Source organism: Neurospora tetrasperma, assembly GCF_000213175.1.
Source record: "Neurospora tetrasperma FGSC 2508 unplaced genomic scaffold NEUTE1scaffold_4, whole genome shotgun sequence".
Classification (NCBI taxonomy): domain Eukaryota; kingdom Fungi; phylum Ascomycota; class Sordariomycetes; order Sordariales; family Sordariaceae; genus Neurospora; species Neurospora tetrasperma.
The window spans coordinates 4,204,484-4,218,270 of NW_009799102.1; the positions used below are offsets into that span (position 1 = coordinate 4,204,484).

At 52.5% G+C, this 13,787-nt stretch overlaps 6 protein-coding genes across 6 annotated transcripts; 3 read left to right on the forward strand and 3 right to left on the reverse strand.

Moving 5' to 3' along the window:
- Nucleotides 1–1,510: 1,510 nt before the first annotated feature.
- NEUTE1DRAFT_123512 (uncharacterized protein) lies at nt 1,511–2,275 on the reverse strand (the record flags this gene model as incomplete). The annotated part of the gene is made up of 2 exons (XM_009854394.1): nt 1,511–2,172; nt 2,233–2,275. The coding sequence occupies 2 exons, from the start codon at nt 2,273–2,275 to the stop codon at nt 1,751–1,753; spliced, it is 465 nt and encodes a 154-aa protein (XP_009852696.1).
- On the forward strand, nt 2,274–4,685 carry NEUTE1DRAFT_66263 (uncharacterized protein; the record flags this gene model as incomplete). The annotated part of the gene is made up of 1 exon (XM_009854395.1): nt 2,274–4,685. The coding sequence occupies one exon, from the start codon at nt 2,274–2,276 to the stop codon at nt 4,596–4,598; it is 2,325 nt and encodes a 774-aa protein (XP_009852697.1).
- Nucleotides 4,686–4,961: 276 nt separating this feature from the next.
- NEUTE1DRAFT_147616 (uncharacterized protein) lies at nt 4,962–5,393 on the reverse strand (the record flags this gene model as incomplete). The annotated part of the gene is made up of 3 exons (XM_009854396.1): nt 4,962–5,030; nt 5,113–5,225; nt 5,290–5,393. The coding sequence occupies 3 exons, from the start codon at nt 5,336–5,338 to the stop codon at nt 4,962–4,964; spliced, it is 231 nt and encodes a 76-aa protein (XP_009852698.1).
- Nucleotides 5,394–6,808: 1,415 nt separating this feature from the next.
- On the forward strand, nt 6,809–8,366 carry NEUTE1DRAFT_84952 (uncharacterized protein; the record flags this gene model as incomplete). Its single annotated transcript, XM_009854397.1, has 4 exons — nt 6,809–7,288; nt 7,341–7,500; nt 7,577–7,813; nt 7,870–8,366. The coding sequence occupies 4 exons, from the start codon at nt 6,809–6,811 to the stop codon at nt 8,364–8,366; spliced, it is 1,374 nt and encodes a 457-aa protein (XP_009852699.1).
- Nucleotides 8,367–9,084: 718 nt separating this feature from the next.
- Nucleotides 9,085–9,570, reverse strand: NEUTE1DRAFT_139228 (uncharacterized protein; the record flags this gene model as incomplete). Its single annotated transcript, XM_009854398.1, has 1 exon — nt 9,085–9,570. One exon carries the CDS (start codon nt 9,568–9,570, stop codon nt 9,085–9,087), a length of 486 nt encoding a protein of 161 aa, XP_009852700.1.
- Nucleotides 9,571–10,487: 917 nt separating this feature from the next.
- On the forward strand, nt 10,488–12,932 carry NEUTE1DRAFT_43879 (uncharacterized protein; the record flags this gene model as incomplete). The annotated part of the gene is made up of 2 exons (XM_009853261.1): nt 10,488–12,490; nt 12,734–12,932. 2 exons carry the CDS (start codon nt 10,488–10,490, stop codon nt 12,930–12,932), a joined length of 2,202 nt encoding a protein of 733 aa, XP_009851563.1.
- Nucleotides 12,933–13,787: the final 855 nt, after the last annotated feature.

The window sequence follows — 13,787 nt, forward strand, 5'->3', positions numbered from 1 at the left end:
GATCGCAACAAGGGAGTGCGCTTGGTGTTAGGTAGTTAGGTAGTAAGTATGCTAACCGCCGGGTGGCAACGGCGATAGAGGCTCAGTGACGGCTGTTGATGGCTTCAATTTCAATTCCAAGGGCCTTGGTTACAACTTTGTTTTTTTGCTGCCTGGACAACATGATGTATTTGAGTTCAGCTCAGACGCGTAGTACTACATACGATTAGGCAAGAACATTTTGAACCCACATTATCCGCATCCATCCATACAATCAACTCGAATGTTGAAGCCTAAGATCGGAGCGTAGGTGCACATACGCCCACGCGCACGTGGTAACCGACGGTCTTTCTAGGGTGTGACGAGACGTCGCACCGTACCTTTTTGTTGATCAATCATACTTAGCTGTACATAGTGTCTTCTACAGGACGTGATCGAGTTCTGCAGAGCCCGGGGGCGGTCACCCCTGTTGACGTGACAGTCCACGCCCCCGGAGCCAGGTCCGAATATCTGGGATTCCTTACCAGCAGTCTGGTCCACCAGCTTCAAGTGGAAGACCAGGCTTTTCCACACCAAGAATTCCGCAATCGCACGGGAGATTTAGGCTTCCGTTTAACACCCAGGAAGCCTTGGATGCCTTGAATACCTAGCCCGCTCCAAATCTGTCGCGCTACCTGCTTTCGAGTCACGGCCCCCAACTCGTAAACTTCCACTTATTGATCACGACCTTCGTCGAGTTGGAGGAGGCTCATTGCTCTCATTTCGGACCGGCACAATGTTTCCACCGTGCCCGTTGCCGGGAGCAGTACCATCCATGCTGGAGCATCAATGGAGCTGACACCCGTCCGCCTTACCTCACCACACCCAGCTTATACCGCAGCGCTTCAAAGTGTCCGGGGTGTGGTCTGAATCATCCGGCGTGCCATAAGGGGGCATTCAGATGAATAAGGGCCGGGGGTCGAAAACGGGAGCCGGTACCTACCTACGGGCCCCGGGGTAGGTGCGAATCCACTAATTGAGCCCGGGACTAACAGCGGTTAACCGCTAACGCCATGCCGCAGTTGCACTTTGAACACGCATCACGAGATTGTCGTCGGCTTACCGAATCACCCAAAACCCGAGGCGAATTATCCCTCTACCAGACACATGGTTCATATCTCCACGGTCAACGCTCATTTTGCGGGAAGCAAGCTCAATTCCCTCCCGGCCGGACAGTATCGGACAACCATCCCCACCGCGGTGGTGGTGCTGCGCAGTACATACGGCGATGTAGTCTTGTCTGTTAGTGTTAGTGCTGAGGGTTACATGGCAAGGATAACAGCTCGACTCGCTTCGTCGAAGCCCCCCATACCGGCACCTAAGAGATGACGGGATGACGGGAACGCGCTTACCTGTATGTACCAGGAGGTTGATGACCCAAGGCCACCCGACCCGTCGTTCCCCGCCATCGCTTTTTTCGTCCAATCCAAGAAGCCAATTCGCGACAAATGACTACTACCTCTAGGTAGAAGATATACAATCACCAATGCCGTCCGGAGAAGAGTCACTGAGCAGGAAAATGACGGCGACACCGAAGGCACTGTCTCCACTGAAATGCGCGGTTCAGTCAAACGGTCCCGGAATGCCCCGCCGCACCGCTATGTTACTATTCCCTTCCTGGTCCGTTCTTGTTGCTCCGCCCCCCGACCTCGCGGCGCGGCACGGCACGGAAACTCAATGCCAACCTGAATTGTAGTAGAGTACTGACTTCTTTGTCGAAACCAGAACAACCCTACACCTTTTCTCGGTCACGATACGTCGTACCACGCGCTCGGTTGTGGCAGTGAACCGCTTCTTGCTCGCTCCCACCCTTGACAGTTGACCCAACGTGCAAGGAATGAGCCACACTCCTGGTGGACACCCAGTTCTCGCCAGTCATTTCCCGAACGACTGTTCCCTTGTCCAGAAACTCCCTCGATAGCTCCGAATATCCGCGGTTCTGGTCCCGCATTGAATGTACTGCACAGCTGGCCGTAGGGCTGAGGACCCCTACAATGGGCCGGACGGGAGCATCACACGACGTCACCGCCGTGCCAAGCCCTAGCACAGTCGAGCCGAGTCGAACCATGCCAGGCAGAAGAGATGAGAGGATAGCATGGCACGTGCGACCCGTCGCCGGTCCATCACGCTCGGTCATGACTGCTCTGTGAATGCCTTAGTACATATGGATGGCCTCGCCCTCCTGCCTCAGGCTCGGTTCCACCTTGCTGTCACCATCTACACAGCATCGTCTGCCAGTCACGGCCCATACTACCATGGAGACACCCACACCAGCGACCTACTACTGGGTACAACGCCTTGGCCGTCGTCTCTACGGTCGGAAGAGCCAGCTGTTAGACTCTTGTCGGTCCCGCCACTGTACCAGCACGCAAGAAGCACATTATCAACACCATGCCTACCATCGCGTTCCATCACCACACGCACAAGATCTACTACGCGTCAAGACCAACGAACATGGCCAACTACAGTGCCGCGGATGTGACCAGATTACTTACCTCCTTCGCTGGGCAGAGGCCGAGCGGAGGAAGGACCCAAACCACAAGGGCATCTCTCCCAAGCGCATTATCCACAACAGCTACGTCGAGCTCGATCTGTGCGCAAGGATTTCCAACTGCGACGCCTGCCAAATTGTCCGCCGTGCTCTCCTATTAGATCAGATCACCGGCCGGGATGCTGAACGTTTACGACACACGGATAACCAGTGGCCAGTCCAGGTAGCTCTAGACATACGGCCTGGAGGCGACAGTCTCCAGGTTACCATTGAGAAAGGATCCGGGGTTCCTTTGTTCTCTGCAACGGTTGTCCTCAGTCAGAAGCCGTGCCTTGCTGTCGGAAAAAAGACCAAAGCACCTTCCGCAGCCTCCAGGCTCCGGCCCAACTTTGAAGAGCTACGTCAAATCGTCAGCAACTGTCACGACAACCACCAGTGCTCGTCTCGATACCGTTGGAACAGCAGGAATCCGTCGTGGCTGCTGGAGATTCTAGGCGACGGAAACGTCCGAGTGGTCCCGGGTCCTGATCATTTGGTTCCCTATGTCGTCCTCAGCTACTCTTGGGGAGATCCCACCACAATGCCGGCGGAAGAGTGGGCCAGGATCAAGGGTGCCTCTACCAAAACAGTCAATGGCGTGCCCGCACCAGAACGCACAAATCCATTTCCTCGATCGATCTTGCCAGAAACAATGCAAGATGCCATCGCTATCACCCAGGAATTGGATTTTAAGTACATTTGGATCGACAATGTATGTATCCCCAAAGGAACCGATTGGGACACCGAGGCTTCCCTGATGCACGAAGTCTACGGGAACGCCGCATTTACCCTGCTGGCCTCTTCGAGCACAAAAGCTACCGAACCCATGTTATACGACCGTCTTGCGTGGCTACAAGAACCGAAGCCCTGTAAACTGCGCAACCACTTCCTCTACAACACGCAAAAACCCCTCCACGAAGTCCGCCTGGACCCTCCAGCATCGCAGCGTGCCTGGACCCTCCAAGAAGAGCGTCTTTCTCCCAGAATTCTCTACTGGACCGGTCAGCGCTGGTATTGGTCCTGCCCCGAGCACCAAACCGTCGAGTCTTCGCCCCTTGACCTTCCTTCGCCTGCTTGTACTTCAGAGGACCTAACATGGAGTCCACCACAACGGTTCCTTGATGTCTGTCGTATTGGTGACTTCCAGAGCATTGATCAAGAATGGCTCGATATCGTTGAAGCCTACACGCGGCGCGACCTCGCGCACTCTTCCGATCGTTTCCTTGCCATATCGGGCCTGGCCGTCCGGTTTCTTGAAGCCAAGATGGACGGAGGTGGTAAAACCCGTGTTAGCGAGCAATACTTGGCAGGGTTGTGGCGAGAAGATCTAGCTAGACACTTGTCGTGGTCGGTTGCAAGCGCTGTGGATTCAAAGGGGAGTCATCAAGACGTTGCGCCATCGTGGTCGTGGGCTTCATTGCCGCTATGTGTCAACACAAAAATGAGACATGCATTTAGGCAGTCGCCACACTTTCAGTTCTTGGGAGTCCGTCAATTCAGTTTTGACCACACCCCCGTGATCCCAACCGTCACCCTTAACCAGCAAGTCATCACCGACCCTCGCCTTCGCAGCAAGTTGGTTGAGCAACAAGGCCGCACTGTCAAGCAGATCGAGATAAAAGGTCGCTTCCGCCGCTTCATTTCCGAAAGCTCGTGCGCCGTATCGTGGGAAGCCATCGAATGGAAACGCGGTGATCGCGTCGGCTTCAACTTTGAAGAGTTTCCCGGCCGCGATCTACATTCGAGGAACCACGATGATGGTCGCATAGTCTCCAAAGACGCCCATGGTGGGGAGGTGGTGGGACAGCTGGATTATCTCGTTCCGCCTTCTGGCGCTTACTTTGCGAATAAAAAGAGTGACAGTGTGGCTTTGGCAGACGGGGAGGAAACGGAGCTCATGTGCCTTGAGCTCGGAGAGTTGGCGATGTTGTTGCTTCAAAGAAATCCCGGATCCGCAGATACTTGGAGGAGAGTAGGTGTTTGTATTGGTTACGAACAGAGGAAAGGTTTCTTTTATGGTTGTGAAAGTAGGACACTTATCCTGGCTTGACCGCTTTAATTTGATAGGTTGGACAAGGCAAAGGATGATCGTTTTATTATACCCTAGTCATGACATGCCCAACACCGAATGTACAGCAATAATAAGATGTTGAACCTAGATATCGACGTTGCCAAGGAAGGGGCCTTGTGCCAAAAATGCATGATCGAGCAAGTACTCAACACGAACTCATACCGAACAGGAGAAATTGCTGGAAAAACATAAGGCGAAGATCTTCCATCCCGACTCGTCTGGTTCGAATTTGCGGGCCGGTGTTTAGGCTGGTCAGTATGCACTGCCACAACCTTGTAGGGGAAGCCGTCCTTCAAAGTAAAGACCCAAGCAACGACTGTAGTTTTCTAGAGCGATCTACCTCTATTGCGCGGGTCCCAGGATGTTGGCCTCGTAAATGGTGGTCGACTTGCCAGTGTTCAAGTTCTGGATCTATATCCCACACATCATTGTCAGAACCAATGAACAAACCGCTCAGTGACCAGCTACTTTCCGGTAAGACGACCGAACGTACCTCATATCTCGGGTTCTCTGGACTGGCATTGACATTGCGGCCGGCTTGGTGACCGGGCTCGGTCAAAACGTCCTTGACTTTGCCCACACTCTCCGAGGTGTGCGAGTCAGGCCCTTTTCAAGGCAAGATATCAGTGGATTGCATAACAGAAGATAAACCACGTAAATGAAAACTTACCTCCCACGGGCTTGTAGCGGACAGTCTGACCTGGCTTGTACATGACCATATTGAAGTCTTCTTGGATATCGAGCTAGCGGGAATGGGCAGCGGCGGCAACTGCTTGTCTGGCACAATGGAGCCGAGTGTTACACCAAAGTTCCAGGGAAGGCGAGAGGTGAATGGTGATAACCCGCTCCCGACTTGGTTATCTATATACCACTAGGTAGGCAGGTACCATGTCGGTCCCTCTCCATCTCCAACAAGAGACATGCGAGCTTGATGGACATCTGATATCACCTTGACATCGACGAAACCATCATTTCAACGACACCAGATGAGTCCATGGTGGAGTGGTGATAGGAGCCAGCCGAACTGATTCGGATGCTACTCCCGTCCAAGGGTTCTAGTGTTGAACACCAGTTGCGTACGTGTAGCGGCGCATCAGCATCGATCACAGTCTGACGTCATCGGGCCTTGATGAGCGTTTATTTTTCGAACCTTTGGCATCGACTGTTCAGATGTAGCCTTGAAGCATGCACCTATGGAGGTAGGTCCCATTGCAATGTACAGCCCATGATTGTTGTTGGTTGTTTCCCAAACTGTCGGCTGGCAACGATGCTGCCTACTAGCACGTGGGCTGGACGACAGGACAGGGAATCGGTAGACGTTGGCGGCGTTGACAATGAACCAATGTGTACAACGTACAACCTGCTTTGGGAGCATTGTAATTGGTTTAATCCGACTGGTTAGAGTTCCCGTCGGTACCAATCCACCTAGGTATGCTAATTGATTTTCATAAAGTGCGTCTTCGTCAAAGAATTTCAAGTGTTCCAATATCGATGCTGATTCTGCTAACGTCCAACTTTGTAGAGGTACAAATTCCCCGCTCTCAAGCTCCCGCGTCCATGGATCCTGCGAGATGGCCCCGCAATAAACCTCATGCAGTGATTCGTCACCTGTACCTCTACACCATACCTTGGACTTGCTCACAGAACCCGCATCGTCCTCGCCAACCCCAAACTATGATTCCACTGAACACATCGCTTCTCAGGCCAGCCAGTGATTTCTCGTTCCTGGGGCACGCGGGTTGCGGGTTACAGTCAGTGTAACGAAGCGATGCTATCCTGGACCACCACGTTCTTCAGCGATTCGAAATATCAACCCGGTCCGCCAATGTGACGTTCGAGCGGCCCGCTGGCGTACCCGAACATGCGTTCGCGAGGAAAGGGTAATGGTGATCACTTTCCCGCCGAGATGCGGATGAAGCCATCCGCCATGGTTTGATCGCTGTGAACGTCGTTTCTCGCCCGCTACCGGAAACACGGGTTGTTATGGCATCCGATTACGTGCTCGGGCACACCAGACCTTACCCTGTTCATTCCGCTTTTGGTTTGATGTAACTTCTCTAGACTCTTTCTGAAATTGAAGTGTAGGCTTCAGGGACAGCAGAAGATGATAAAACCCATCACCGCCCACGCCGAATTCTCACGTCGAGCCTGTGACCGCTAGCCGCTTCTCAGATCGCCTTCCTTGGTTCATGATGTATCCAAATCTCGGGTCCCTTCTCGGCCTCGGGGCCCTTTTCTGTCTTGCGTCCGCCTCTTTCGAAGGCAACCTCAACTACCAATCCCCATCCCCCCGCTCGTCACACGTCAACCTCGGCCTCTCCCTCCCCCTTATCACTTCCCGCACGTTGAAACGCTCGTCCATGGCTTATCAACCCTCGGAGCTGAACTTTACCCACGGAGTCGCTTCGGGAGACCCTTATCCCAACTCCGTGATTCTCTGGACTCGCGTAGCGCCCACTGCTGAGTCGGATAGGAGTAATGTAACCGTGGCGGGGACGGTCGAGCTCTACAGCCATGAAACGGAGAAGTACGTCAAGGCAAATGCGAATCCTATTTGTATCGAGTGGAAGGTATGGGAGTTGCAGAAAGGATACAACGTGAATGTGGAGGGCCCACTAAGACGCAGCGGGAAGGCGTACACAACGAGTGATATTGACTTCACAGTCAAGGTTGGTTCGCCCCTCAGATTAACTGAATGAGCAAGCCGCTGACAGTGATCAGGTCGAAGCTCACGGCTTGAAGCCTTGGACGCTTTACAACTACCAGTTCAACGTCTGCGGCTCCAACAACTCTAGCCCTGTGGGAAGAACAAAGACTGCTCCGGCCGAGAATGACGAGGTCGACGAGGTCAAGCTAGCTGTGTTCTCTTGCTCAAACCATGGTGCGTCCTAGCGGACAGGGAAGATGGGATTGTCTAGGTGCCCTTTGTTCATAATTGCTAACCTGTTATCTACTAGCCAAGGGCTTCTTCAACGTTTACGGCAATGCTGCCCGGAAAGGCAAGCATGACTATGTGGTCCATCTCGGCGACTACATCTATGAAGATGCGTCAAGCGGTCCGAGAGCACACAAGCCCGCAAACAAGCTGTTCACCCTGTACGACTATCGGACACGCCATGGACAGTACCGAACAGACAACGACCTGCAGCTTTTGGCCCAGAACTATCCGTGGATTCCCACCTGGGATGATCACGGTAAGTCCCGTTGCATGCCATGCTCTATACAACCTCTAACCACCCTGACCGTATAGAATTTGCCAACAATGGCTACCGGGACGGCTTCTCCGCGCTTAACAACACCGAAGCCTCCTTCAGGAATGACGGTCCCTCCATCAGTGTCGATACGCGCAAGATCAACGCTGTGCGCGCCTACTTTGAGTGGATGCCGATCCGCCAGGTAGACCTCGACGATAACTTGCGAATCTGGCGCAACTTCAAGATGGGCAAGCTGTTGGATCTTATCGTCATCGATACTCGTAACTACGATCGAAGTATCACCAGTACAGGGAACAATGATGCCTATATCGAGGCGATTAGGGATGATCCTTCGAGAACGCTAATGGGAGGCCGCCAAGAGAAGTGGTTCTTTAGGCAGTTGAGCGAAAGTAAGCAGAGAGCGGCAACGTGGAGAGTGGTGGGGAACCAGATCGTGTTTTCGAGGATTCTTGACTCCAAAGGAGAACTGACAGGGACCGATAACTGGAGTGTAAGCGTCTCTTCTCTTCTATCGAACTTCAACTGCCTCTAACAAGAGGTTTTAGGGATACGTCGCCAGCAGGAACCGCACCCTTCAGCATCTGTACGACAACAACATTTCAGACAACGTCTTTCTGTCCGGAGACAGTCACCAGAACTGGGTAAGTACTATTCTCCCATTACTTCTCTTCCTCTGACACTAACAGTCTTTTGTAGGTTTCTGACCTTGCCTGGCTTGGTACAAAGCCCTATGACGCCGCCACCGGCTTGGGAGCCATCGGCGTCGAGTTCGCAGGAACAGCCGTCACCTCTTCCGGCTCCAGCGGTACCATCGCCACCGTACAAAAGGCGACCAAGACCAAGGTCGACAACAACCCAGAGTTGCAATGGCAAGAAGGGTACTACCGCGGGTACTTCCATCTATCAATCAAGAAGTCCAAGATCGATGCCCAGTTCTTTGGTTCGCCCAGCGTAGCCACCCGCAATGGCTGGGACCTGCCTCTGGCAAATTTCACCGTGCTTGCTGGTGATGATCACTTGCAGAGACCGGTTGGGGGTGGAAGAGTTGAGGCAGGGAGCTTGAAGGGAGGTAAGACGGTGGGGACGAACGTGACACTTGATACAAACGGGTGGAAGTGGGAGAAGGTAGGGTTTGAGAAGATGTTTGTGATATAATCGACGACGGCACAGCGTCAGCTTTTCGTCGAAGGTTGACTGTCGATCGTCTTAACAGCGAGTTGCTTTGTCGCAAACACTAGAAGTCTAGAAGCTTAGGGCAGCAATGGCCACACCCTCCGCAGCATCCTCCCAGTGTTACGGAACTTGTCTGGATCAATGCTGTGACGTGCCGACACCTCCCCCAACTTGTGATCCTTCGCCGGGTTGATTACTTCCCTCACCCCCTTCCATTCCTTCGCTCCACACAACCTCGCGGCTGTCCTATAGAACCCCCACCTCAATGTGTATTTGGCGACCATGTAGATCATGGGTGCAGTATGACGCGCCAAGGAAAGAGGAGGAAGTCTGCGCACGGGGAAGCCGTCGTGTCGAGCACGGCTTATGGAGAAAAAGACGTCGGCAGTCTCGCTAAGTCGGCTGACAGTGGTAGTAGCAGAGCGCAGCTCACGGAGCTCTTCGATGAGTCGGGCGCGGTACCAAGTCGGTGGGGATTGGCAGGGCAGAGAGAGGACGGCGTGCCATCTATTGAGGAGGCGATGGAGGAGGCGGTCTAGGGCTGTACGAGTGGGCTGGCGCATTGTTTGTCGGGTCTGCGGCGGATGGCCGAAGTGTTTGTCGGTGTCGAGCGGATGGTCGGGGACGGTTTGTCGAGCCAGTTCTTGAGCATACACGAGCACACGACAGGGTTGATTAGGTATGTTCTATTGCACTGTTATCATCGTGGAAAGGCGGAGGAAAACGTCGGAAGGAGATGGTGCTTACGTGATGAGGCTGTGACCGACAGTCGACGGGCGATGCTGTTGTCGATTTGGTGATGCAGCAAGGTTGAAGAGAAAGTGGCTATATGGTAAGGAGCTGAGAGTCAACAGGCCAAACACAGGATTGAGTGACGAATGTCGCGGGACAGAAACTGAACCTTGATGGTGCCGCCCGTTTTGCTAGCGGGGTTGGGGACGGGCACTTGCATTCCGCCACCGGGCAGCCGCCCCGTACATTGTGATCGGAAAGTTCAACGAAATCAGCCCAGGCATGGCACACCAACGGACAACCACGCCGGACCACGACTTAAGGTACCTCAGCAATCATCAAACACGCCGCCTACATGTACAGCACACATGTCAACGCGAATAAAACAGCTATAAAGCACTATGATTTCCAAACAGTAGGCCTCCGCGCATACGCCATACGGCACAGCTGCTGGAGTCTCTCGAAGAGCACCGTTCAGGGAAAACCCCCGGCTAATCCTTGCGCACAATGACTCTGTCAATGCCAGTGAAGCAGCAAACAGTCAGGGGCGCCTGAGGAAAAGAAACAACGGGAATTAGTCGTGACGATGCGGACATGGAGATATCTGGACAGGCACAGGTATTTAACACCACCACCCCGTGTGCCTTGCTATCGTTTTCTCGACCACTTCCACCATCCCCAAGGAAGCCTTTCAACCTGGATATTCACTCCTTCTCCACCCGTTTCTAGACACGCAGCTCTTGTCATGATGTGCTCCGAAGCTGATCAGTCCCCGACAACAGTCGCTGCGCCTCCAACTCCCGCCAAACCAATCATTGTCGGCATCTATGGCCTCCCGGGCTCCGGCAAGTCGACCGTCCTCGAACACCTTTCACGGGCAGTCCCAAGCAACACGTTTGCCGTCTACGAAGGCTCTTCAGTCATTGCCTCTCTGATGGGCCCAAACCGTGGACTGGACGACTTCAATGCCTTGACCGAAGAAGAGAAAACTCGGTACCGCGAGCTCGCCATCGCCCAGATCCGTGACGAGTGCCAAAGGTCGGGCCTGGCCGGTGTTGTTGCCGGGCATTACATGTTTTGGCCCAGGGGTAGCGAGCAGGGAACGGTGGTCTGGACAAAAGCCGACCAAGATACGTTCACACATATCATCTACCTTCAAGTGGCCGCGGAAACGCTTTGCCGTCATCGACAACGCGACCAGGTCAGGCAGCGCGAGACAGTGACACCTGGACACCTGCACAAGTGGCAAGAGGAAGAAATGCGGCAGCTGGAAACCTTGGCAAAGAATTCGGGAATTCACTTTGAAGGTCTCAAATATGACACGCCGGTGGAACATTTGGCATCCGAGATATCACACAAGCTCCACGAGTTCCGCACGGAATCGGAACACTGCAACCACATACGAGTACTGGCCGCAGTGGATGAGATGGTAGCCAACGTCACGGCTTGCCGCAATACCAGGGTGACCACGGCCCTGGTATTTGACGCAGACAAGACGCTGACCGCCAAGGATACCGGCAGAGACTTTTGGGAGCGTCAATCCAGTAGACCCATTGGCAAGGACGAGCTGACCCCGGCCGAAAAGATATTCCGCGAGCACGGCTACAGCTATGAGGCTTTCCGCCAGGTAGCCATGTTGTACAGTGACACCCACAGAGATTTCGAGAGGGTCTGCCATGATGTTGCGAAGGAGATCACTCTGTATCCCGAGTTCCTGTCTATACTGCGCCGTGTCCGAAAGCACGAGCACGTCATGGCTGTGGTGGTGACTTGCGGGCTACGCCGGGTATGGGAGCTTGTGATGGAGAAAGAAGACTTGGGAAGGCACATCGAGATTATTGGCGGCGGGGACATTCGCGAGAAGTTGATCATCACTGCCAAATCCAAAGAAGGCGTTGCCAACCGTTTACGAAGCCCTCCTCATAACCTTCGTGTGGTGGCTTTTGGAGACGGCCCACTGGACCTGCCAATGCTCCGGGCTGCTGACGAAGGCGTTGTGGTCGTAGGCGAGGAACTGACTAGAAGCAAGTCGATGGAGGACGCTCTCTCCATGGCCATTGAACATGTCAACACTAACGACGCACCACACAGTCACAATCTCCGTCAAACCCTCCTCCCGTACACCGTCACTCCCCGTCTCGACACCGTCCGGCTTCCTGTGGTCGACCTCTCTGATCCAACCGACCCCTTCAATCAATCCCTTTTCGACGGCCCGCCCTCCAACCTTTTGCATACTAGCAACCGCCCGTCCGCCAGGGTCCTGATGACCCCAACCCGCGACGCTAACATCTCTGGTCCAGCGTTGAGAGAAGCGCATCGTCGCATTGGCTGGTACCTAGCCACGGAGTTGATTACGTCCCTTATAGGCCTGGAAGAGTACTCAATCCCTCACGTCCAAGGACACGCTACCACTGGCCATCGCCTCCTCCGCGAACAAGACACAACTATTGTTGCCTTGATGAGGGGCGGAGAGCCCATGGCTTTTGGCGTCAACGAAGCCTTTCCGCTCGCTATGTTCTTGCACGCCAAAACACCGGAGGATGTCAAGCCTTATCACATATCCAATCAACACACAATTATCTTGGTGGACTCGGTAGTGAACAACGGGAAGACGGTGTTGGAGTTTCGTGAGCGCATACGTGCCATGGATGAGGGGAGGGATATCCACCTTGTGGTGGTCGCCGGGGTCGTGCAGGTGGAGGCTACAGGTACAGGGCATGAATTGGGACGGCTCTTGAGGAAAGATAGCAAGTTCCATTTGCTGGCCTTGAGGATATCGGAGAATAAGTTTACCGGGAGGGGAGGGACAGACACGGGTAACCGGTTGTTTGGAACTATGCGTTTGGAGTGAACTAGACTCAGGTGTTGTCGAACGGTAAAAGTAGGTAGTATGAATTAGAACCTTGTTACTTGGAAATCTATTTAATTAAGTAGTGCTTGTTGTCGAGGAGAGCACTCAGTAGAAATGGTCAGTATTGAAAGTGTACCCTGCAGTCCAGTCGCTAGCGCCGTCCTGTACCTGGCCGTACCCGGCCGTGTTGAAATTACAGCGGACACGCTTGACCCAGCCCTATGTTCTAGCGATGCTCGACTTTGGTTTCTAGACTCCGGAGTAGACACAGACGAAGGAGGCTACCTAGTTGTAGTAGTACTGCTAGAATGGGAATTAACGTTAGTTCTCCGGTGTTGTTAGACCCTTGTGGTAAAAGTTATAATAATAGGTATTAAGAATAAGGAATGGTATTGGAGGGAAGGGGTAGGCCCTATAATACGTACGCTGGTACTACCGCCGTTTAAAATAATAGTATCGCTAGGAAACTATTCGAATAGGCGTCTATTGGCCTCGTTGCTATCTTAGTCAAGTACGTATACGCTATATTATAGGATTAGCCTATAATGTAGTTACACTGCACGCCTCCAGTCTAGAGCTATTAACGGCTCTAGTTATATATAGTCCCACGTGTGTATACGAGTACGGACTAGCCTAAACTAGGCTCTCGCTTATATAGCTAATTCTCTACGTATACTTCCCTTCTCCTCCCTCGTATAATAACGTATATCCTACCTTACCCCCAATAGTACCCTTTCGCCCTATAATAGTTTATTATACTAAACTATTATACTATATATACTTACTATTTAATAAAGAGGAAGATTAATTGTAATTATATTGTTTAATTAATTAAAACTTATATCCGTATAATTAAAACCTTCGTTACAATTCTAAACCTTAAATTAAATAATTATTAAGCCGAATACTATAATAAAATAATTCGCCTTCTCTTTCTCTCCCTTATACTTATTAGTATATTAATTTAGCGATTAATACTTAACTCTTTAATAGTTAATAATTTTTAGGCGATTATAATAATTAATACTTTCGTAGTAATCCATGTAGGGTTAGGGTTAGGGTTAGGGTTAGGGTTAGGGTTAGGGTTAGGGTTAGGGTTAGGGTTAGGGTTAGGGTTAGGGTTAGGGTTAGGGTTAGGGTTAGGGTTAGGGTTAGGGTTAGGGTTAGGGTTAGGGTTAGGGTTAGGGTTAGGGTTAG